This window comes from Uloborus diversus, chromosome 7 (genome assembly GCF_026930045.1).
Source record: "Uloborus diversus isolate 005 chromosome 7, Udiv.v.3.1, whole genome shotgun sequence".
In the NCBI taxonomy this organism is placed as follows: Eukaryota; Metazoa; Arthropoda; class Arachnida; order Araneae; family Uloboridae; genus Uloborus; species Uloborus diversus.
The window spans coordinates 64,773,328-64,793,872 of record NC_072737.1 but is presented as its reverse complement, the minus strand read 5'-3'; the positions used below and the strand labels follow the sequence as shown (position 1 = coordinate 64,793,872).

The following is a 20,545-nucleotide window of genomic DNA, read 5'->3' as shown; positions in this document are numbered from 1 at the left end:
ATATTGCCCTCCCCCCCTTGCCAAATTTCGGATTACTACTACTTCGACTTTCGGCTTGATATTTTTTGAATCTGATTTTAAAGACGTACATCGTCATCTTCTCGAACTTCGTTTTAATTAGTTTGATTTGATGAAGTAAAAGCGATTTTCTCGAACGAACGTGCGTAAGTTCTTTTTTCCTTTGCATTTTTTTATATATGGATGTAGTTTTTGCGTTTTTTACTTGTTACAATTTTATATCATTTACATATCAGTTTTCAGTATTTTGTACTGAATTCATTTTGTGTAAGATAAAATCAAAAATGCATGCACTAGGTTTTGCAGTTATTTACTTGAATAAAAAAATTGCACATGGTGTCGTATATAAATACATAAACAAATCGTTTAGCAATAACTAAGCACTATTAAAACCAAAGGGTAGGTAAGAAGGGTTACTTCGATTATAAAACTGATCTGTTTTGAGCTTTCAAGTCCTTTAGTAAATTTAATTTAAAAAGTTTTGAAGTTGTGACTTTCAAGAGTAGTTTTGTACAATTGTTATGATTCTAGATTCATTTCTGTAAAAATGGCTAGCATAAGTTTTATTGTACCCAGATTAGCCTATGAATGGGGTATATAGCTGGGGGGACCATACATCTCGTTTTCAGGAAGCCTTCATTTATGCTTTCTGCCATTAGCTGGCGAAAGAAAAATTCTGGGTGCACAAGATTTACCTGCTGGTTTTGAAATACAAAGCAAACCTCTTAGGGCCTGTTCACATATCAGCTGTCCGTTCCATCCATCACGTTTTTTTCCTCCCAAAACAGGTGTTCTTTGCTAGTTGCCATAACAGTAAGCCATCTTGGACGGGACCGGTTTCGCTTAGAAGAATCTTGATATCTGACGGCCGTCAAAAGTAGGACAGCATTTCATTGGTTCTCGACAAGCAGCGCGCTCTTTTCTCTGGGGAGTGAATTCAGTCACTTGATTGATGTGCGACGACCTTATGTGAATGCTACTCTGTTTTCGTCGGCAGATGGTCATATTAAATACATAAGCAGGGCAAACTCTGCCCTTGACGATTGAAGTAAAATTTATGAAATAAAATTAACGTAATGAAACTTTCATCAAACATCTGCTAATTTTGGGTGACAAAATATTGTTGATTTTTTTTTCTTTTACCTTAATATATTATTTAAATTTATCAGACTTTTGTAAGACTCATCACTTGCAATTTTTGCTTCATTTTTTTCTGCCAATAGTCAAATCAAGCACAAACCCAAGTTTTGACAAAGTTGAATCTTCAACATGCTTTATTAGGTTTTTCTCCAGCACATATGTGCGGGGAGAAAGGGGTCAATTATTTTCAGTCTTGGAAGCATCAATTCACTGGCACCCATGTTTATGCATAGTCAAATTAATAGATATATGCATGCAGAAAAGAAATATCTATTAAACTGGAATCATTTTATTTAAGATCTCAAAATCTTGCCAAATTATATACGTACTGTTACTAGTTCTCAAAGCTTGTGATTGTCAATCGCCAAATGCGACCAATTTTCATGTTTTTTCTACCATTATTTTCATTGAAGTCGCCATCGCCATTCACTCAAGCTGAATCCCATTTTTCCTATACCCTTGACACATGACACTTTCCCAAATTTCTCTGGTCCACTAAAAATCAACTAACGGGGTCTCTGGGATGGAGGAGGAGGGAGATTTATTCTCTTGTCCAATTACAAGACAGCTGTTGGATAATAGATCATACTTGCCAACATTTTAACTTTCATTAGTCACAATTTTTTGCACATTTTAAAATCCGATTGCCTCTGTAAACTTCTCCCGCTTTGGTTTGCTGTGTGATGCTACCGCATGGATATTGCTAATTTTCCTTGTACCATTATTTTTAACTTTTATATCTCATAATCCACAGCAGAGGACTTGCATGATGGCCATTTTGAAATTCCCTTTCTGTAATTTCAAACCAGTTAAATCGAGCAAAATTATTAATTTTTTTCAAAATTTTAATTTAAAACGTTTTAGATGGCAATGGAATTTAGAAATTAGGCAAGTTACATGGTTAAATAGTGCCATTGGCTACCAATTAAGAATTGGAGTTTCGAACTATGTACTAGTCATACTATAAAATTTAGAAAAAAAAGTCACTGAACAAATGGACCAGTAACTACAAAATTTCACTGGTCCTTATGCACTTTAATGTTTTATTCTTTCTTCCTTGTTTTAAATAATGAAAAATTAAATGCAAAGCAAAATCAGCATGACAATTAGCAGCTTTCAGTAGACATGTCTGATTGACGGGGGGGGGGGGGATGAAGAAAATGGATGTCTTTCTGTTTTCCAATATTGATAATGGAATTAAGCTAACAAAATCTTATCTTTATTGTTGTTTGGGGAGAGAAGGGGGGGGGGGCATAGGATTATAATGCTGTAGAAATTTCTCACCTTTTCTTGCAAAGAAAATGTAAACATTATCAACAAAAGTTCAAACTTTCTTTCAGCAGTTTTAAAAAATGATGATGCTTAAAATTGTTAAAAAGAAAACAGGAATAAAACTGCCCTGGTCCGATAGATGGCTAAAATTTATATTTTGCTGGTCCAATGAATATTTTTGAAATCCTAAACTAGTGAACCACTTATAATTTCTAACCCTTCCATGCTTCCTAACTATAGGTTTGAAAATATATTCTTTGCTTGGATGGGTTTACATTTGTTTGATTAAATGTATTTTCTTAGCTTTCTTTTAAAATTTTCTAACTAACAACAGCTGTTAATACACTATTTTAACTTTTTTCTTTTCTAGGTTATAAAGCTGAAAGATGGGTAAAACTACGTTGCATTTTCGAAATTTATTGACAGGAACGGTGCAAAATCTTGAAAATACCTGTGCAAAATGGGAAGTACTCAGTACAGAGCACAAATTGTCAGAAGAAGGTATTGTTCTTTAGAAATAAATCGGTTTCTAAATTGTGAAGTGAATAGCTCTTTTGAACATTTAAATAATTTTTATCTGGCATAATTTAATCCATCTTTAAGCATCAATTAAGACTTTCAGGATCAAATAGCAGAGGTTGATTCAGACAAAATTGGGTCCTCTTTGAAGCCCCTTGTCAAAATTTCATATCTTAAAATTGGACTTTCCATAAAATTTCAAAAGAGTTCTTTCATCACTTTAAGCTCAATTAATTTGTTTTGAAGTAAAACATAGGTTTTAAAAAAATTATAAAAACTCCAGCTTTTAAGTCATTCCCAGTGAAGTTCATAAGGCCAAAAGGAATTTCTAAAGGCTAAAAAAGGAATAGTTAAACACGTTTCTATACCAGCTATTCTCAACCGCTGGTCCTGTGGGCCGTAATCAATCTGAAAAAAATGTTGCTAACCTTCGTGTGAAAAATTCTCTATTCAATTTTTTTTTCTCAAATGTACAAAAACAAAGCATTTAATAGGATATTTTTTGCATTAATGATAGGATTGCTTTTTATTACTTTTGATGGTTTTCCTCAAAGGCTCATTAATAAGTTACGCAAAATAATTGAATCATTACTTTATTTATGTTTCAATTTTATTGTGATGCGCCCACAAAAGTGTAAATCCACCACTGGGAAACTCTAGAAGTTTGTTTTAAGGTCTATATGATCTGGGTAAGGTCATATAGATCATAAAACTATCACCAAGTTGGTGTTGGAAGATATTTTGCTAATTTGTTGCCAAAAGTGATGTCAACTTGGTTATCTTTAATCACCAAGTTCAAGTTGTGTAAATTACATGTGATACAAAAAATACATTAAAATACAAATAGTTAAGTTCTGCTGATGTCTAATTTTAATTATGGAACCCGTAAAGGATTTTCTTAATTTTTTTTTCAGGTGTTTTAAATATTTTATTTAGCAAATCTACTCCAAACTTTCCCAAGTTTTGTAGAATCATTCATTTAATTCTTATTTACATTCTTGTTTATGACATGGGCAGTTCTCAAAAGGTGGGAGCAAACACAGACCTCAACTTTGAAGCTTCAACACCAAATAACTTTCATTTTAATTAACTCAAAAATTTTTGAGTTAAATTATAATACTGTATAGAGACAAGAATTGACATAAATTATGGAAAAAATGCTCTTTAAATGCCCTTAAAAAAATATTTTCTTTGCTAAAAGGCGCAATTTTGGACATACCAAAACGTTAACTGAGCAAATCTACCATTAAAGAAATTTTTTTTTTAATTATTTCCATACGTTTCAAAAAAAATTTAAAGGTATGAATCTTACACTGAATAATTTTTTGTTAATATTTTACACAAATAACAAAAGTAAAGACAGATTATTCACTTTGTAAACGATTTTAGAAAATAGTAAGTTTGAAATTTGATGCATGTCCAAAATTTACGATCTTTACAATGCTATTTTTTGAGAACTAAGTATATGATGTTTTCATTTTAAAGGTGTTTATCGAGCCTCAGAATCAATTTTTAATTGTTTAAAAGTGTTTTCATAAGCTTTTATGCAGTATCTTAGAAGAAAAATAATTTTTTTTAAACGTACATGTGAGATGTCCAAATGGCGTTACGATCTTGACGCCGATAATTCTGTCCATTTATTCATAATTTTTGATGATCTACTGTCTTCTAATCTCAATAAAAAACGTTATTATAATGTTATCTTCTTTAATCCATTGGTATTTTGCATAATTAATATGTTACACATTGAACAATACTTAAATTACAGTAGAAACATGGCTGGTTATGATCGAACCGAAAGCCATTTTGCGCTAAAATCGCCAAGCAAAGCCGTGTCCAAGGAGAGGGTTTTAGGGGTTAAACCCCTCCCATTGGGGAAAAAATAATAAAAAAATAAATGAAGAATTGTGCATATTTGACTTAAAATTAGCTTTAATGTTGAAATTTGTGTACAGAACGTTTTTTATAAAGCATTCTCTTTGAAGTTGCCCAGCAACTTACGACTATCTTCTCTTAATCAACTAAAATCATATTTTGGAAAAACAGAGATGGAGGAACGGTTGAATGGGCTGTCAATACTTTGTTTAATATTGTTTCTCATAAGGGGTTTTGATCTGGAGTGTTTAACAAAAAGCGATGAGTGTTGCCGCTCTGTAGATGCATAGTAATTGCGTTTGTTAATGTAATTTACATCTGCATCGAAACTCTTCCTATTTAGTTTGCTAAGCATTATCTTAGAATATTAAAACCTGAAAACATATGTCATAAAAGAATGTGAAAGTACTTGTTGCAATATACTGCTCAGTAAACAGATAATAGGTTTGAATCTAAACAAGCAGTAAAATGGATAAATACTGTGGTTTTCTTGCGCAACCAGAAATTTCCTTCTGGGAGGTGGGATTCATAACGATCCTTACATATACAATACAACCTCATTCATCCGCACTAGATGGGACCAAAGGCAATCCTAATAAACGAAAATCCTGATAATAATCAAATATTCTTAAATATGCAGACTTATCTTTTCTTACAACCAAAAAACAATGATTTCTAACAAAACTATATCATACAGTTTTTTCTCAATTACTTCATCAGTTATAATTTAGCTGCTATAGTGTCGGGTTGACATCCAAAGTATATCATATTGTTTGCTGAATTAATACTATACTTTATTGTACATCCTATGCAAGAGTAGTTACCCTAATCAAAATAAAACCGAGTATTTCGCATATTTAAACTTCCGTTCTTGAAATCATAAGTTTAAATGATTATTTACGTAAATATATTTTTTTCTACAAATTTGATCCGGATAAACGGGGGCTGAATAAACGAGGTTCTACTGTGTGAAATACATAAATAGAATAGGTAGTATATTACTTAAAACCTAATCTTCTGCAAATTTGAAACATCCCCCCCCCCCCTCCCCTCTGAGCCGCTAAGCCTCTCATTGTAACCATTAAACAGTGAAGAATTATTTGCACACTGTCGTGCTTTTCCTGACAATGCAGCTAAGAATTAAAATAATTGAATCCAAAAGCAGGTCCGTCATTTGGGAGATTAGGGCGGTCAATTGCTACCCCTCTCCTGGATTTTACAAACACAGGGATGTGCCGTCCAAAACTCAATTTTGGAGCAATTTTGGGAGCGGGAAAATGGTGAGTTTGGAGCAGTAAAACAGTGAATTTGGAGCAGCCTGGAGTAGTAAAATTGCAAATCTGAGCAGCTTGCAGCAGCAAAAAGTTAAACTTTGCATCAATTTGGAGCAACTATATGGGTGATTCTCACAAAACGGGACAAAACAAGTCCCAGCTGTTTTCTATATTACTTGTAATTTTTTTTCCATATTTTTACAAGTTTTTCATCAAGCAAAAGATGGAATTCTTTTTTTTAGCTTAACAAAATGGGTATTAATGAGTTTTATTTTACGTTTCTAGCTCAGTAAAGTTAATTTCCGTCATTTCTGTCACGGTCCCAAATCGCCGATTTCGGGAAAGAATCGTAAAAAAATACGATTTACAGAGACAAAACAAGTATTTTTTTTTCCTAAATAATATCTCTGTAATCTGTTTTCTGGAAAAACTTATTTATTTATTGCGATTAGGTTCATAATTTTCGACTGCACGTGAAAAAAATACAGTCCCCACTTTTTTTTTCGTCTCGCTTCCGAAACATGAATTGCCTACCAGTGCGATAATTCCACCTCCAGTCAGTTTTTTTTTCTGTATTTTGATGTTGAGCTATGTGCACAAGTATTATTTCTTTAACTGGTGCAATAACGGACAAGTATACTCATGTTTTCACCTATCGCTATCGTTACCATGCGTACTTTTTAGGCACAGCATCTCGGTCACGCTTTGTTTTGGAAAAAATATATGCCAAGGAACAGCGTTTTATCATCCATCCATACCAGGTAAGCATTTTTTCCATGTTTATGTTTTATATTTATTTATTGGTAAAGCGAGAAAGACTGCAAAACAAAATACAGCCGAGGAAATCATTCCGGTCACGATCATTTCGGTCACGTGACAGAAAAAGCATGCGCGTGAGCGAAATGATTAACATGTGACCGGAATGACGGTTTTCATAAACTTTCGCATTTTTCCTTTGATATGAAAAGAAATGCAGGTTGAATTTTTCATTCTCATGAATAATCAACATATTGACGGTTGGGGGCGTCATGATCTGGTTATTTCCGGAAGCGAACGGCTTCAAATGGCGACCGGAAGCGTGCGTACGTGAGCGAAATGATTTATATGTGACCGAAATGATGGTCTTCAAAAACTTTCGTAATTTTCCTTTGATATGATAAAAATGCAAGATTAATTATTAGTCCTGATGTTTAATCAACTTATTAACAGTTGATGACGTCACGCTCCGGTTACGTCCGGAAGCGAACGGCGTCAAATGACGATAGAAAGCGTGCGTCGTGAGCGAAATGATTTACTCGTGAGAGGAATGATGGTTTTGTAAAACTTTCGAAGTTTTCCTTTATTATGGGAAAAAAGTTGAAGAAACTTTTATTCCTAGTGAATTATCAAAATGTTGAGAGCTGATGACGTCATGACTTCGTTACTTTCGATAGTTACTTCGTTACTTCGATGGCGTAGAGCATTAATAATATTCAAATTAAGTCTCAAAGGTCGGGGAATGAGCGGGAAGAAGTCGGCGATCGTATGTAAAAAAGCGTCCCCCCCCCCCCCAACGACAAAAAAAAATTTCCCTAAAAAATTCATTAGCACTTTTTTAAAATCAAAATAAATAAATTAATTAAGATTGAAAAAGATTTTGGCCAATTGTTTAACATTAATATGAGATAAAACCTTTTTCTTTGAAAGGTTTTGAATTTTAATCGAATTATTTATTAATTTCCAAATGCATTTATTATTTTTTTTTTTTAACTTTCAGTGAGAAAGTAAAATGCTAAAAGTGAAAATTACAAATCCCAGGAAATCTACAAAAAGGGCAATCAGTGACCTAAAACGAGGTGATAGAGCCACAGAAACTACACCAACAAAAAAAAATGAGAAGGGAAAGAATAAAATTAAAAAGTTCACAAGCAAACACCAAAAAGTTACAGCTTCTGGAAAACAAAAAAGCAAGAACTCTGCAAAATATGTAAGGCAAAAAGAATTAGCAGCAGAAAGGCAACGACGTCGTCGGTCTAAGATGACAGAAGAAGAGCTAAGCATAAAAAGGCAAAAAGACAGAGAACGATATCATAAAAGAAAGGAAGAAAAGATTATTTTACCAATATCAGAACGTAGTCCACGTGACCAAAGGTTACAAAGAAAGGAGTGGAGAAAAAATTCAAAGAATTATAGAACGAGGAAATCTCTAGCTACTAACTCAATTCCTGAAGACCCTGATAATGAAGATATGCCACAATATAGTGATTCCTACCAAACACTGCAATCCAGTTGTAATATAACCTTAAATGGAATTCCAGAATCTAAACAAAAAAAGAATGCAAGAAAACAAGCTAATAAAAGAAAGGCAAAAGCATATCGCATAATTGAGAAACAAAATAGTACTATTAAAAACCTACAGCGGCAACTCGAAAGATATAAGAAAAGGTACTATCGCCAAAAAAATCAACCTTCTTTATCACCCTCTCCCAGGAAGCAGACTAATAATTTACTAAAAGGTCTAAAAGTGACTAAGGAAGTCAAAAGGCAATTAACGTATGGTTTGGCTCTCAAGAAGCAGCTAGCAAGTCAAGCCAAGTCGATTAAGCCAGGAACTAAGAAGCAACAGTTCTTTATGAAGGCAATTGGAAACAAAATTTTAAAAAAGTACAGAATGCAGACATATATGAGGGGAATCATTTCACGCAAAGTAAACGAAAGATTGAAGTTGACCAAACAGAATGGAATATTGACCAGCTACGTGCGGAAAAAAAAAATATTTAAAGTTACTGAAAGTGCGAAAAAATCAATTAAAGATTTCTTAGAAGATGACAGTGTAAGCCGAATGTGCCCTGGCAAAAAAGAATTTGTAAGACGCGAAAAAGAGAGGAAACAAAGAAGAGTACTACTTGACACACTGAAAAATTTGCATCGTAAATTCACATCAACAACTAAAATTAATATTTCATATCCAACCTTTTGTCGCGAGAAACCTTTTTGGATTCAAAAACCTAAAGTTCAAGATCGTGATACTTGTGCATGTGCAAGACATACAAACATGGAACTAATGTTCTCAAAACTGAAACAAATTCATGTCGTCAAAGAAAAGTCTTTACATGACATGGTGAATGCAGTCTGTTGCATTTCTAAAAGTAAGGAATGCATGCAAAATATTTGCAGTATTTGCAAAGGAAAGACCGTAGAATTTGTACTCCCCAAAGATTTTGAGGTTAAGTATTATCAGTGGGAGAATATAATTGAAGAAAAAGAAATAAAAGGAGAAAAAAAAAGAATTAGAAAAATGATAAAGAGTAATCGACAGTGCATGCTAAGTGAGCTGATTGACAAATTCAACAAAGAAATGCCGGAGTTTAAAAGGCATGTGTTTTTTATGCAGCATCAAGCAGCACAATTAAAAGAAAAAAAAGAGAATCTTCAAGATCACGAACTGTTGTTCCACATCGACTTTGCTGAAAACTACATTGCGAAACACTCGAAGGAGCCTCAAACTATGCATTTTGGTGCGTCCAAAGTGCAAATATCTTTGCAGACGGGTGTGTTATATTATTGCAAGAATGGTCAAGTTCAGGCTCAGGCATTTTGTACTGTATGTGATGATTTAGATCATCAGTCACATGCAGTATGGAGCCATTTAACACCAATTTTAGCGAAAGCAGCTGAATTCAAACCGAATGTGACTCACATTCATTTCTTTTCGGACAGTCCAAGTTCCCAGTACCGGAACCGTAGAACTATCTATGGGATGCGAAAGTTTGTTCCCAAGAATTTTCCCCAAGTATGCTTTATTACATGGAACTTCACAGAGTCAGGACATGGTAAAGGTCCAATGGATGGTGTCGGGGGTGCACTAAAAAGAATTGCAGACGAAAATGTTTTGAGAGGTTTGGACGTAACAAATTCCTTGGATTTTACCAATCTTTTCCGAGAGAGCTCTGTCATCGTTGTAGAAATTTCCAAAGAGAAAGTAACTAACATAAAAAAGGAATTTCCTAACAACATACCTCCCATCGAAGGAATAACAAAGATACATCAGATTGTCTGGCCCATCAATGGAGAAAACATATATTCTAGGACATTATCTTGCTTTAACTGTTTAATACCATCTGGAGCTTGTCCTCACTATGAATTTGCAACGCACAAAGTGTCAGCTTCCAAAACACTAAATGATGCGCCTGGTCCATCTGTCAACTCCCCAGTTTCTGTCAGCTCTGCAGGTAAGATTTTAGACACACACTTACATTGCTCTAAATTTCATATCTGTTTGTTCCATATTCAAGCAATTTTTTCTTTTTCTTCAGGTCAAATACCCTCAGTAAAGAACTTAACTTCAGGCACTTTTGTTTTGGCCAAGCTTGTGACCGAAAGAAAAAATCAAACCTATAGATATGTTGGTATATGTCAGGGGAATGTAGATGAAGAAGGAGACGTGCAAGTGACATTTATGAAATTAGTGGATGAAAAGAAATTTATTTTCAAACCAGAGGACAAAATATTTGATGTTCCATTTGATAACATTCTCAGTGTGTTGAAAACGCCAAAACTAAAAATGCGTGGAAATCGTCTGTTTTATGAATTTGATGAGCCCGTGGATGTTTATGAATCATAATAAATTAAATTAATTAGCAACTTTATGTTTTCTTTCTGTCTTAACTTAGTACAGAACAAACTTGTTTTATCCATATGAAAGAAAAACTTATTTTGATTTATTTTCTTATGTAGTTAATGTTGGACATCATTTCTGTCACTCTACGCATCATTTCTGTCACACAAAGGCTACAGGTAATACTAAATAAAAGAAAGCCAAAGAAGATATTTTTTGTTCCATCAGACATTGGATATAATATTTTGCATCAAAAGTTTAAAAAAAAAAACAAATCACATTGCTGCACTACAAATAAAGTGCAATTAGGTGACTAAAAGGGTGAAAAATGGGCAGAAATTACATATTTGATGATTTTTTTTTTTTTAATGGTTAAACATAACTTCACAGGTATCAAAAAGTTGTAAACTATTAATCATTGAGTTATGTGCTTTGTGAAAAAAAAAATTTTGTATTTTAAAAATGTAAATAATGCATGAAATTTCCATTTAAAAAGCGTGACAGAAATGATGCAAAACTGTCAATCTTCACAGAAATCAGCAGCTAACTCCACAAAAAATTGAGTTGTAGCTTTAAAAATTCAGGTAATGATACATTAATATATATTTTCTCAAAATAAAACAATTTTAGTTCTCTTTCAACAAGTTGTATTTTTGAACATTTAAAAATTGATTTTGTCCTGTTTTGCGAGAATCACCCATATATATTTCACGCTCAGAAACATGTGTCACATGATAAAATAATAAAAAAGGAGATTGAGGATGCAAAAAACCATAACTCCAACCCAACTACTAATTGAAGCTCTCTTAATTACATTTATTTATTTTTTTATTTTGTTATTTATTTATTTTATTTATTTATTTATTTATTTATTTATTTATTTGTCTAATATTTTTCACAAAAATCAAGTCATGTCCTGCTCTACTTTTTTCTTACACTGATTTAAATTTTTTTCACATATTTATTTTGCTTAATACATCACTGCTTTTGTTCACATTTAAGTTTTGGTGCTTTGATAACTATTTTTAAATTTTGTTTGCTTTTATGTACTTCATACATACATGTAAACGACATAAGATATATATACATAAAACTCAAAGACATATTCAAAAAGGCTTTTTAAAAAAAATTTAAACAGCAAAAAAGAATAGTTAAATTTAAAAACTTGACCTCAACAAGTTTCAAGTGAATTTTAAAGAGCGATTATAATTAATCTTTTTTGGTACCTGTAAGCTATTTACTAACATTTGACCTTATACACATAGGCATATATATTACATACTGAGCTACTTGATTAACAAATCTGAAGATCAAGCAAAGACAACCATTAAAACCTTTTATTTTTAACTGTTTAATGTTTAATTCATAAAATTAATAATGAAATTACAATGAAACAAAATGCTTTTGAGAAATGATGTCATAAAAAAGGAATTTTAAAATACGTGTGAAAAAAATATGAAAAAATTATTAATTAAAAATTTTGAGGCAGGCTCAGAATATGGAAAATAATGCTTGAATTTTAGAAACTTTAAATGCCTGGATATTCATCGCCAGAGCATTAAAATTCCCCGATTTTTGCTATCTTATGTGTCTCCAACCAAAATTAGGGTTCTGTGTTATAATCTTAAGAAACCCAAGATTAAAAACTGGTGAGCAATATTAATTTTTACAGATGGCATTTGCTTAGATCAATTTGGATGCAACTGGATTGACATTTTTGAGTGGGAGTGGCAAGAAGACAAACTTAAAAGTCCTCTTCTTCTGAAAACAAAAGATAAGAATGGTTGAAAATAATGGTCAATGCAAAATTTTTCAACTCGAAGGAACCGAATCACATAATAAATTAAAACGATCGAATTTTTCAAAAGCGAACGCAATCGGATTTTGAAATATGCAAAAAATCGGGACTATATAAAAAAAATCGTAAAAACAAGCTCCAAATGCGTAAACTTGATTATAATTTGCAAAAGCTTCCAAATATGCTGAATGAACTGCAACATCAAATGCAAAATCGCACTTTTAGCTCAAGTGTGTCCGATTTTAGAGCAGAAAAGTTCATTTAGCAGTCTTTTGGAGCAGTTTGGCGCAGCTGGTACATCCCTGCAAACATGATGAATTTAAGCATTTTTGTACATATTTTGTTGTTTTTCCGGATAAAATGTATCGAGAAAATGCTTTGCCCCCCCCCCCCCCAAAAAAGTATTTTGAAATGACAGGCCTGCAAAAACCCCTCCCTTTCTGAAATCCTGAACACGGGCCTGTCGCCAAGCAAACCTCCGTTAGCGACAACACAGTATACGATAAGCTAAAGGTTACCAGAGGGGAATTCCAATTTGACAAATGTAGTTTATCGTCAGCTGTACCAGTTTTGGCGACTTTATCACCTGCGCTAGCAATTTTCTTTTTTTTTCCGCTTTTATTATTTTAGAATTCTTTTTATCTTTCTTTTGGAAACATAATTTAACGATCTCCAAATAGAAATACGAATTTCTTTCTTCAATAATTTTTTTAGACATCATTTTAATTCTTATGACATTAAAAAAAATATTCATTATTAAAACTAATGTCACTTTTTACAATTGTATTATTTTTGATTTGAAGCTTTTTTTTAACCTTGCATCAATTTCTTCAAAATCATTCCAAAACTTTATTATATGTAAGGAGCAGCATGTATAGCCATTTAAGTATTTCATTAATATCCTCTTTATTATTAAATTGCAAAATTTAAAAAGTAGTAAATAAAATTTTCATTGGAAAAGTTAAAAATCAGATTAACAATTGTCAAAAATGGTGAAACTTACGTTATGATGATGTCCAAAATCCGTTACCTACAGGACAACAATGTCCAAAATCTGTTACCTACAGACTGCTGATTTAATTTGCTAATTAACTATTTTTACAAATACCTGCTGTCTTTTCATGTTCATATATTGTGTTCTAGGTATGCATACTATAGAATAAAAGCAAAATTAATGTCAAATTCGAAAATTTTTGAAATTGCTCAAAGTTAACTTTTTGTTCCCACCTTTTGAGAACTGCCCACCAGGGGCGCCGACTTGGAAAAATTATTGGGGGGGCCGGATGTCACCGGGGTCTAGGGAGTATGTTAAAGCATGGAGCCCTCCCCCCCCCCCCCCCCCCCCCGAAAAATTCAGATTTTTGTCCCTTGAAAATGCTAACTTATATATCTGGTGCGTATAATTTATACAAACAAACAATATGTGACATGGCATTTTCAAAGTAAAACAATCTAAAAATTTTTACACAAATTTTCTGCTTTAATTAGATCATGTCACTTGCCTTAAGTGAGGGACAATTTTACAGTGCCATTTTGTGAGGAGCCGTGAAGTGCCATAACTACGCTACGGCATTATACAAGGTAGTGCTTGCATGGAAAGGAACTCCCTGTGGCACCGATTTATAACAACTATTGAGGAGAGAGTGCCATAACGGGGGCCTTGCCAGGGGAAATTTTCTAAATTTGAGATTAAAAAAAAAATAGTGAGTTTTAAACCTTTTTAAGCATTTTAGTCATATGATCAACATTAGAACCCCAAAAACTCGACTCTCGGTAAATCGACACTCTTGAGAAACTCGACAAGCCGACACATTTTTTAGCTTTGAAAAAAAAAAAAACGCATGGTATTTTCATAAAAAGCTAATTTAATTTACAGTAATAATTATGCTTCCAGTCTAGTACAAAGCAGTGAATATATTGCTCTGAAAAGATTGAAATGATATTTAAATAAATCTAAACTATCATTAAAAGAATAAAGCATAAAAGATTGCTGTCGCACTGATTACTATAAGTGAAAAAACTAATTTAAGCTTGCTTTGAATAAGGCTCAGAGTTCATTAAATAAAAATAATGTCTCAAAATTAATGCTTTAATAAAGTTAAAAAGTTAATACAGATTACTTTATTAACTCTAATAACTGGAAAAAAAACTATCACGCCTTCCATTTAATGTACAAATAGAACCCTGATATATTTTTTCCAGATCATCAACACTTAGATGAGAGCGCCGCCGGCGACAGACTTCAGCCGAAGGTTCGCGCACTGGGACAAATTCCATGAGTGCTCTCAGCACCGTAACACTATCATTATTCACACCACTCGTTTTCAATTAACCTGTTTACTATCGCAATAGTTTTTTTTTTTTAATTCATTACTGAATGTATTTTGCAATGTAACTATCTTCAAACAAGAAATGTAAAAAATACCAACATAATTTTGTGATTTTAGAAACCATAATATGACAAATAATGTTCTTAAATTATTGAGGGGGATCTGCCCCCCAAAACAAACTATTGAGGGGGCTCGGGCACCCTCAAGCCCTATGGAGTCGGCGCCACTGCTGCCCACATAATAAATTACTTTGTTCTATTTTCTGTTAGTGCTTGGAGAAATTCGTACTGCAATTGGACTTACTAAGCTGTTGTTAAATCAGAAGTTGAAACAATTCAGTGGATTAATTGATGACTCAGAATTTAAAAGATCAGAAAAAGAAGTTACTTGCATGGATTTAGAAGGTTTCTGGGATATGGTCAGTTTTGAGGTAAAGATCAGGTTTTACTATTTCCTGTGTTTTGAAAGAACATTTGCTGTGGTTTATAATGCTTATAGTTGTCTGTTGTGTTGTTGGTAGAGATGAAAACAATCGGAAAACCCCCCGGGAAAATTTTGGAAAAAAAACCAAAGGGGTTTCTTTCCACTCCAGAAAAATTGAAAAAATGAATTTTTTCAACTTTTCAGGAAGTTTCAATTGAAATGTTCAGCAAGAAGTGATTAGAAATTTCTCATACTTAAATTCCGACGCAATTTCCTTCCTCCACCCCCTCCTTGTATGTTAAAATACTGTCTGACTTTGATGATACAAGTTGTTGTATTTTGCATAGAGATTAAAAAACATGATTTTGCATAAGCTCATCCCTCTAATTTAACTTTTTAAAAGTTTCCAAAAATTATTAGCTTTATACACGGGAAATATGCATTATTTTGATTTCAGATTTGCTCTTTCAACAAGTGATTTGTGAAAGCTCCATCTTTGTTTATCAGAATTTTGTGAAGGAAGGATCCATTTTGGTTGATCAGATTTCTGTGAAGGGTCTGTTAACGGAAACAGATTTCCTCTGGCCTGACCTCTGGCTTCTAACCAGGGCTTATGATTTTTATATGTATTTTTAAAGCATCAAAAAAATTGGATTTTTTTATTTAAATCGGATTTTTTTTAGTATTAAAAAAAAAAATCATACACTAGATGAATTCATTCAGCTTACTCTTAAAATTAGGATAAATTCTCTAATATTCAATAATTTTTTAAGATTTATAAATACATTATAATGTTTAGATAAGATGTGATTTTGTTTTATGCTTTGCTGAAGGATAAGGTTTCTTTTATCATGTATGTTTTTTGTGTAAAATAATTTGTTGAACAGTTGCTTCTTTTAACTCTTAGTCATGGTGCATAAGAAAAAATGCAAATTTTTATTTTGTTCTGAACTGTAACTTTAGAATAAAAGTAATATTTGCTTAGAGTCTGAAAATCTGTTGTTATACACACAGAAAGAGGGATCTATATAGATTTGCCAGTTGAAGTTAAGACTGTATGATGCAGTATAGTTAAATTAAGAGCAATACATTCTAAAAATGCAAAACTAATTAAAAAAATTAAAATCAACTGATTTTAATTAATGATTTTGTTAAAAAATCACTTTATTTAAATCAATGATTTTTTTAAAAAATAAATCACTTGATTTAAATCAAGCTGATTCAAATCAAATAACCCTGCTTCTAACGCTCGTATATGACACATCTAAAACCTTCTTTTAGAATATTAAAGTAATTCTTTGAATTATTTTAAAAAAAACTTATTTAATAAATGTTAAAAGGAACTAGTGCTTGGTCCTCACTAGATTTTTGTTATTTTGCTTTTTTACATTTTGCAAAGTTGGTAAGTCTGTTTATGAAATAGCTTTTTAAATGTGGTTATTTCCATTTTATGAATTATTCAAGCATCATTTTTTTTTTAGGTTGAAAAAATACTAAAAACCTTTAGCGAGCTTGAAAAACGGAAAATGAACAACTGGGAAGTTAGCAACGAAACGGCTAATCAACCAGCAGTCACAAAGGTACCTTTATATTGTTTACTTTTCTAGTATAAGAGCAGTATTAATTGATATGTAGTTAGACCTAGCTTTCTCAAATTCATTAGTTCAATAGTTGCATAAAAATCCATGGTTCTTGATTCAAAACTCCTCCAACTCTTCTTCATTATGGAAATCTTTTTGGTAGGCTTTTTAAACCTCTGCATTTTAGTTAACTCCTTTAAAACTCCTCATTTTTCAGTTTAAAACAACTTTACATTCCTCTATGAGTCGTTCAAGATATCTCTTACATTTTTATTCTATTGTGAAATTTTTTTTTCAATTAAAATTTATGTTATTTGTTTATTTTTTTGATATGTTATTGTAAATGTTTAAAATGTCACACTTGAAATTTACTGAAATTTGGGACCTTCAGATCAGTAGAGCACCTGCAATTTATGCACTTGTGCGGTCAAAATTCTTCTAAAAATCAAAATTCAAGTTTTTTTTTCTTTCTTTTCTTTTCTTTTTTTTTTTTCAAGTATAAGTTGTAATTTGCTTTAAAGGTTTAACTTTTATTTATTTCTTTTCTTTGTGGGCAGTTGAAGTAGTTTGGTAATGAAAGAACTATTAATAAATGTTAAGTCTGTAACCTTAAAAGCTGTGTCTGTAGCCTTTTAAGAATCCTAAAAAATGAAATTGATGTGATATACCCCACCCTTGGTGACTTTTTCCTGTTGGCGCCAAGAAAACGTCACCAAGGAAACGATGTATGACGACATATGTCATACATCGTTCTTAGCGCCAACAGGAAAAAATCAGATCAAAAAACATGATCAAAGCACTTCAGAACACAATATATATGTATACAAACAACATAAAACCACAACAAAAAACATCACGAATATACACTTCAAAAATATCAGAAACTAGAAAGTATTTAAAATGCTTAAATTGACAAATTACTATAACAGCTCACCAATGAAATATGTACCAATAGAAATAAAAGCTATTTTCCAACATGCATTTCATCGAACAAAAACTTTTCTCATACTCTGCTAAAAAAGAGCAAAACGATTCAAATTGCGATGTTTAAAGCGGAAAACATCCCCAAAATCAAATACTGTTTCAGCCAAAAAAGCGCTTAGTTACTCAAATTTCGATGTATGAAAAGTAGAAATGTCTCAACAGAACATCCTAAGCATAAACAATACAAAAATACTATACATTATTTTGCTATCCAAACATGCTTTCAAAATACCTATTATATTTTACACAAAATAACACCTTTATATTTTTACAAAATGCTGGAGTCAACTTATTTTCAGAAATTTAGCACCTAAAGGAGGTACGTTAATAGAATGTCTAAATAATTCGTGGCATCAATAAGAATTAACTTTTAGAACAAAATAACCGTACTATTTTTGTAAAATTAATTTTCATACAGTAAAAATAAAGTTAAAAACTACAAGAGAAACCCCCTCAGGGATTTGTAAAAACAAAGAATTTTGGAGGGGAGAGTTTTTTTTGAATTCTAAAATAAAGAACTTACCTTTTTATGGTATAAATCCTCACACTCAGTCTAAAACAATACATCATATGACTGGCATGTTACAGATACACACCATGTTGGAGTTAACTTTTAATTAACGTTCAAGTCTGAAGAAACTGGCATTTTCTAATGTTTTTACTTAAAAACATAACTACTGAATTTAAACTAACACAAAATAAGCTTTCCCGTAAGGTATATTGCACGAAACAACACGCATCTCTCTCCTGCGTGAAACCGAGTAAACAATCCAAATAAACAAGTTTGAACAGATCTAAGATTGCCTTTGGGTTGCCAAACACAGGTTAGTTTCACCAGGTATGCCATGCTTAAAAAAATATCGCCTCACTGGCGAGGAAAATATTTCAGTTTTGTGCAAAAAATTGGATGTCGCCGAATGGGGGGGGGGGGGGGGTATATCACATCTGTACCTAAAAAATAACAAATTTTAGCCATCATAAAACTTTATTTTAGACTTTTGTTACACTATAGGTAACATTTGAAAATGTTCAGTTTATTGATACAAAATACATTGATACAATTTATTGATACAAAAATTTTGACGAAACTCTTCAAATTATTATTATGGACGCTATGATCATTTTAACAAACCATATTTTTTGATTAAAATTATTAGCTATATGTTTTGAGTGCAATTACGTGCATGCATAATATGATGAAAAAAGGAATGACATTCATGCCTTTTAGAATGTGCTTATTCTATGTACATAAAAATTAAAAACTTTTAACAAATTTTGTTACGGACACCCTTATGTTGCAAATACCATGAAATGCTCTGAAAACAATATTTTGTTCTGTTCATATTTCAAGTGTACCCTCAAGAGTTATTGGATGCAAGAGAAGTGTTTCCCCATTTCATTATCACCTACTAGAAAGGCTTTTTTTTTTTTTTTTTTTTTGAAATTACTTGAGCCGCTCAGAAGCCAATGTGGTTAAGTCCAAAACACAAAAATTGAGAAAATTACTGTTTTTTGATACATTAGTTTTTAAAATTCTTGGTTTATTAATTTAATTAGAAAAGCATATAAAATCTTTTTTCGAGGTGTAAACTCTGCAAAAAATCAAGATATGTACAGGATGTGTAAATAAAAACGTAAGTATTTATTGAAATAATGACAGCATCTTAAAAATTTTAGGACTTATACCTTTTAGCAGCTGAAAAAGATAAGAAATTTATGTAAAAATAATAAAATAGCATTTATTGCCATAAGTTTTATGTTTATTCATCGCAACAAACACCATCTTCTCCCGAGTTATTTAAATGTAAATCTTGATCTCCATGTGTTGTCCTTAATGTCCCGTAAAAGTCGTGTTTAATTGGAGGGATATACTTTAATAAACACATGATGTCTTTTTTGTTTCTCTTGAAATTGTTCTGCCATTAGGATATAATATAGGTTGAGTTATATTTTTTAAATTTACTGGCCTATCAATTTTTCTTTTATTTTTATATCAATTACATGAAAGGTATCATCCTCATCAAAATTATGTTTGAACTTAAGGCTGCTTGGGTTTGACCTTTCCAATTTTATCCATCTCATGTTAAGCTAATTGACTATTAGTCCACTTGTTGATTTTTTTCTGTTGGTAACAGCTTCTTCCAATGGTTTTGCGGAAAGAAATTTTTGTTGATTCATTTTGACAACTCTGAAAGGGTTCTATTTTGTATCTTTTACTACTTTGTATTATATGATACCAGTCACTAGGTTATAAATGTACGGATTTTTTTTTTGCATAAGCTCCTACAACTGCAAAATCAGTATCATTGGGCAAATAACTGTGCCCACTTAATAACTAGTATGTTGTGGCCATCACGAAACTTTCTTCTATATTTTTCCTTTTTCTGATCCCTCCCCATGCTTGACGAGGAAGCAATATTCCTAACATAAACAAAATTACACATGCAAAAACTTGACGACCATCCCAATGTCTGAATTATTGTAAAAACAAAACAAAGAGCGAAAATTGAAAGTTACTTTAAAAGCCTTACTTGAATTAATTACAAATATTTTATTTATTAACAAACATTAGTGGCAACAGTTAAAAATTTTAAATCATTGAGATAATATTTCCGATCATTTCCATACAATTAAAATCACGAGAAATACGCAGACGACAATCTATTACGATTTATCTTTCTTATTGTTGCATTAATAAAACTATTTTTATTCGCAAAAAAAAAAAAAAAAATCAA

The 20,545-nt window shown here is 31.9% G+C and overlaps 1 protein-coding gene across 1 annotated transcript in view; it reads left to right on the top strand.

The window, feature by feature from the left end:
* The first annotated feature begins 62 nt into the window (after positions 1–62).
* The window catches only part of LOC129225909 (disks large-associated protein 5-like), a 39,620-nt gene continuing 19,137 nt past the window's right edge, over positions 63–20,545 (top strand). Inside the window, exons 1-4 of the mRNA XM_054860442.1 lie at positions 63–164; positions 2,801–2,931; positions 15,093–15,253; positions 16,728–16,826. Coding sequence (XP_054716417.1) covers positions 2,817–2,931; positions 15,093–15,253; positions 16,728–16,826 — 375 coding nt within the window. The 5' untranslated portion in view covers positions 63–164; positions 2,801–2,816. The remainder of the gene's footprint in view (positions 165–2,800; positions 2,932–15,092; positions 15,254–16,727; positions 16,827–20,545) is intronic.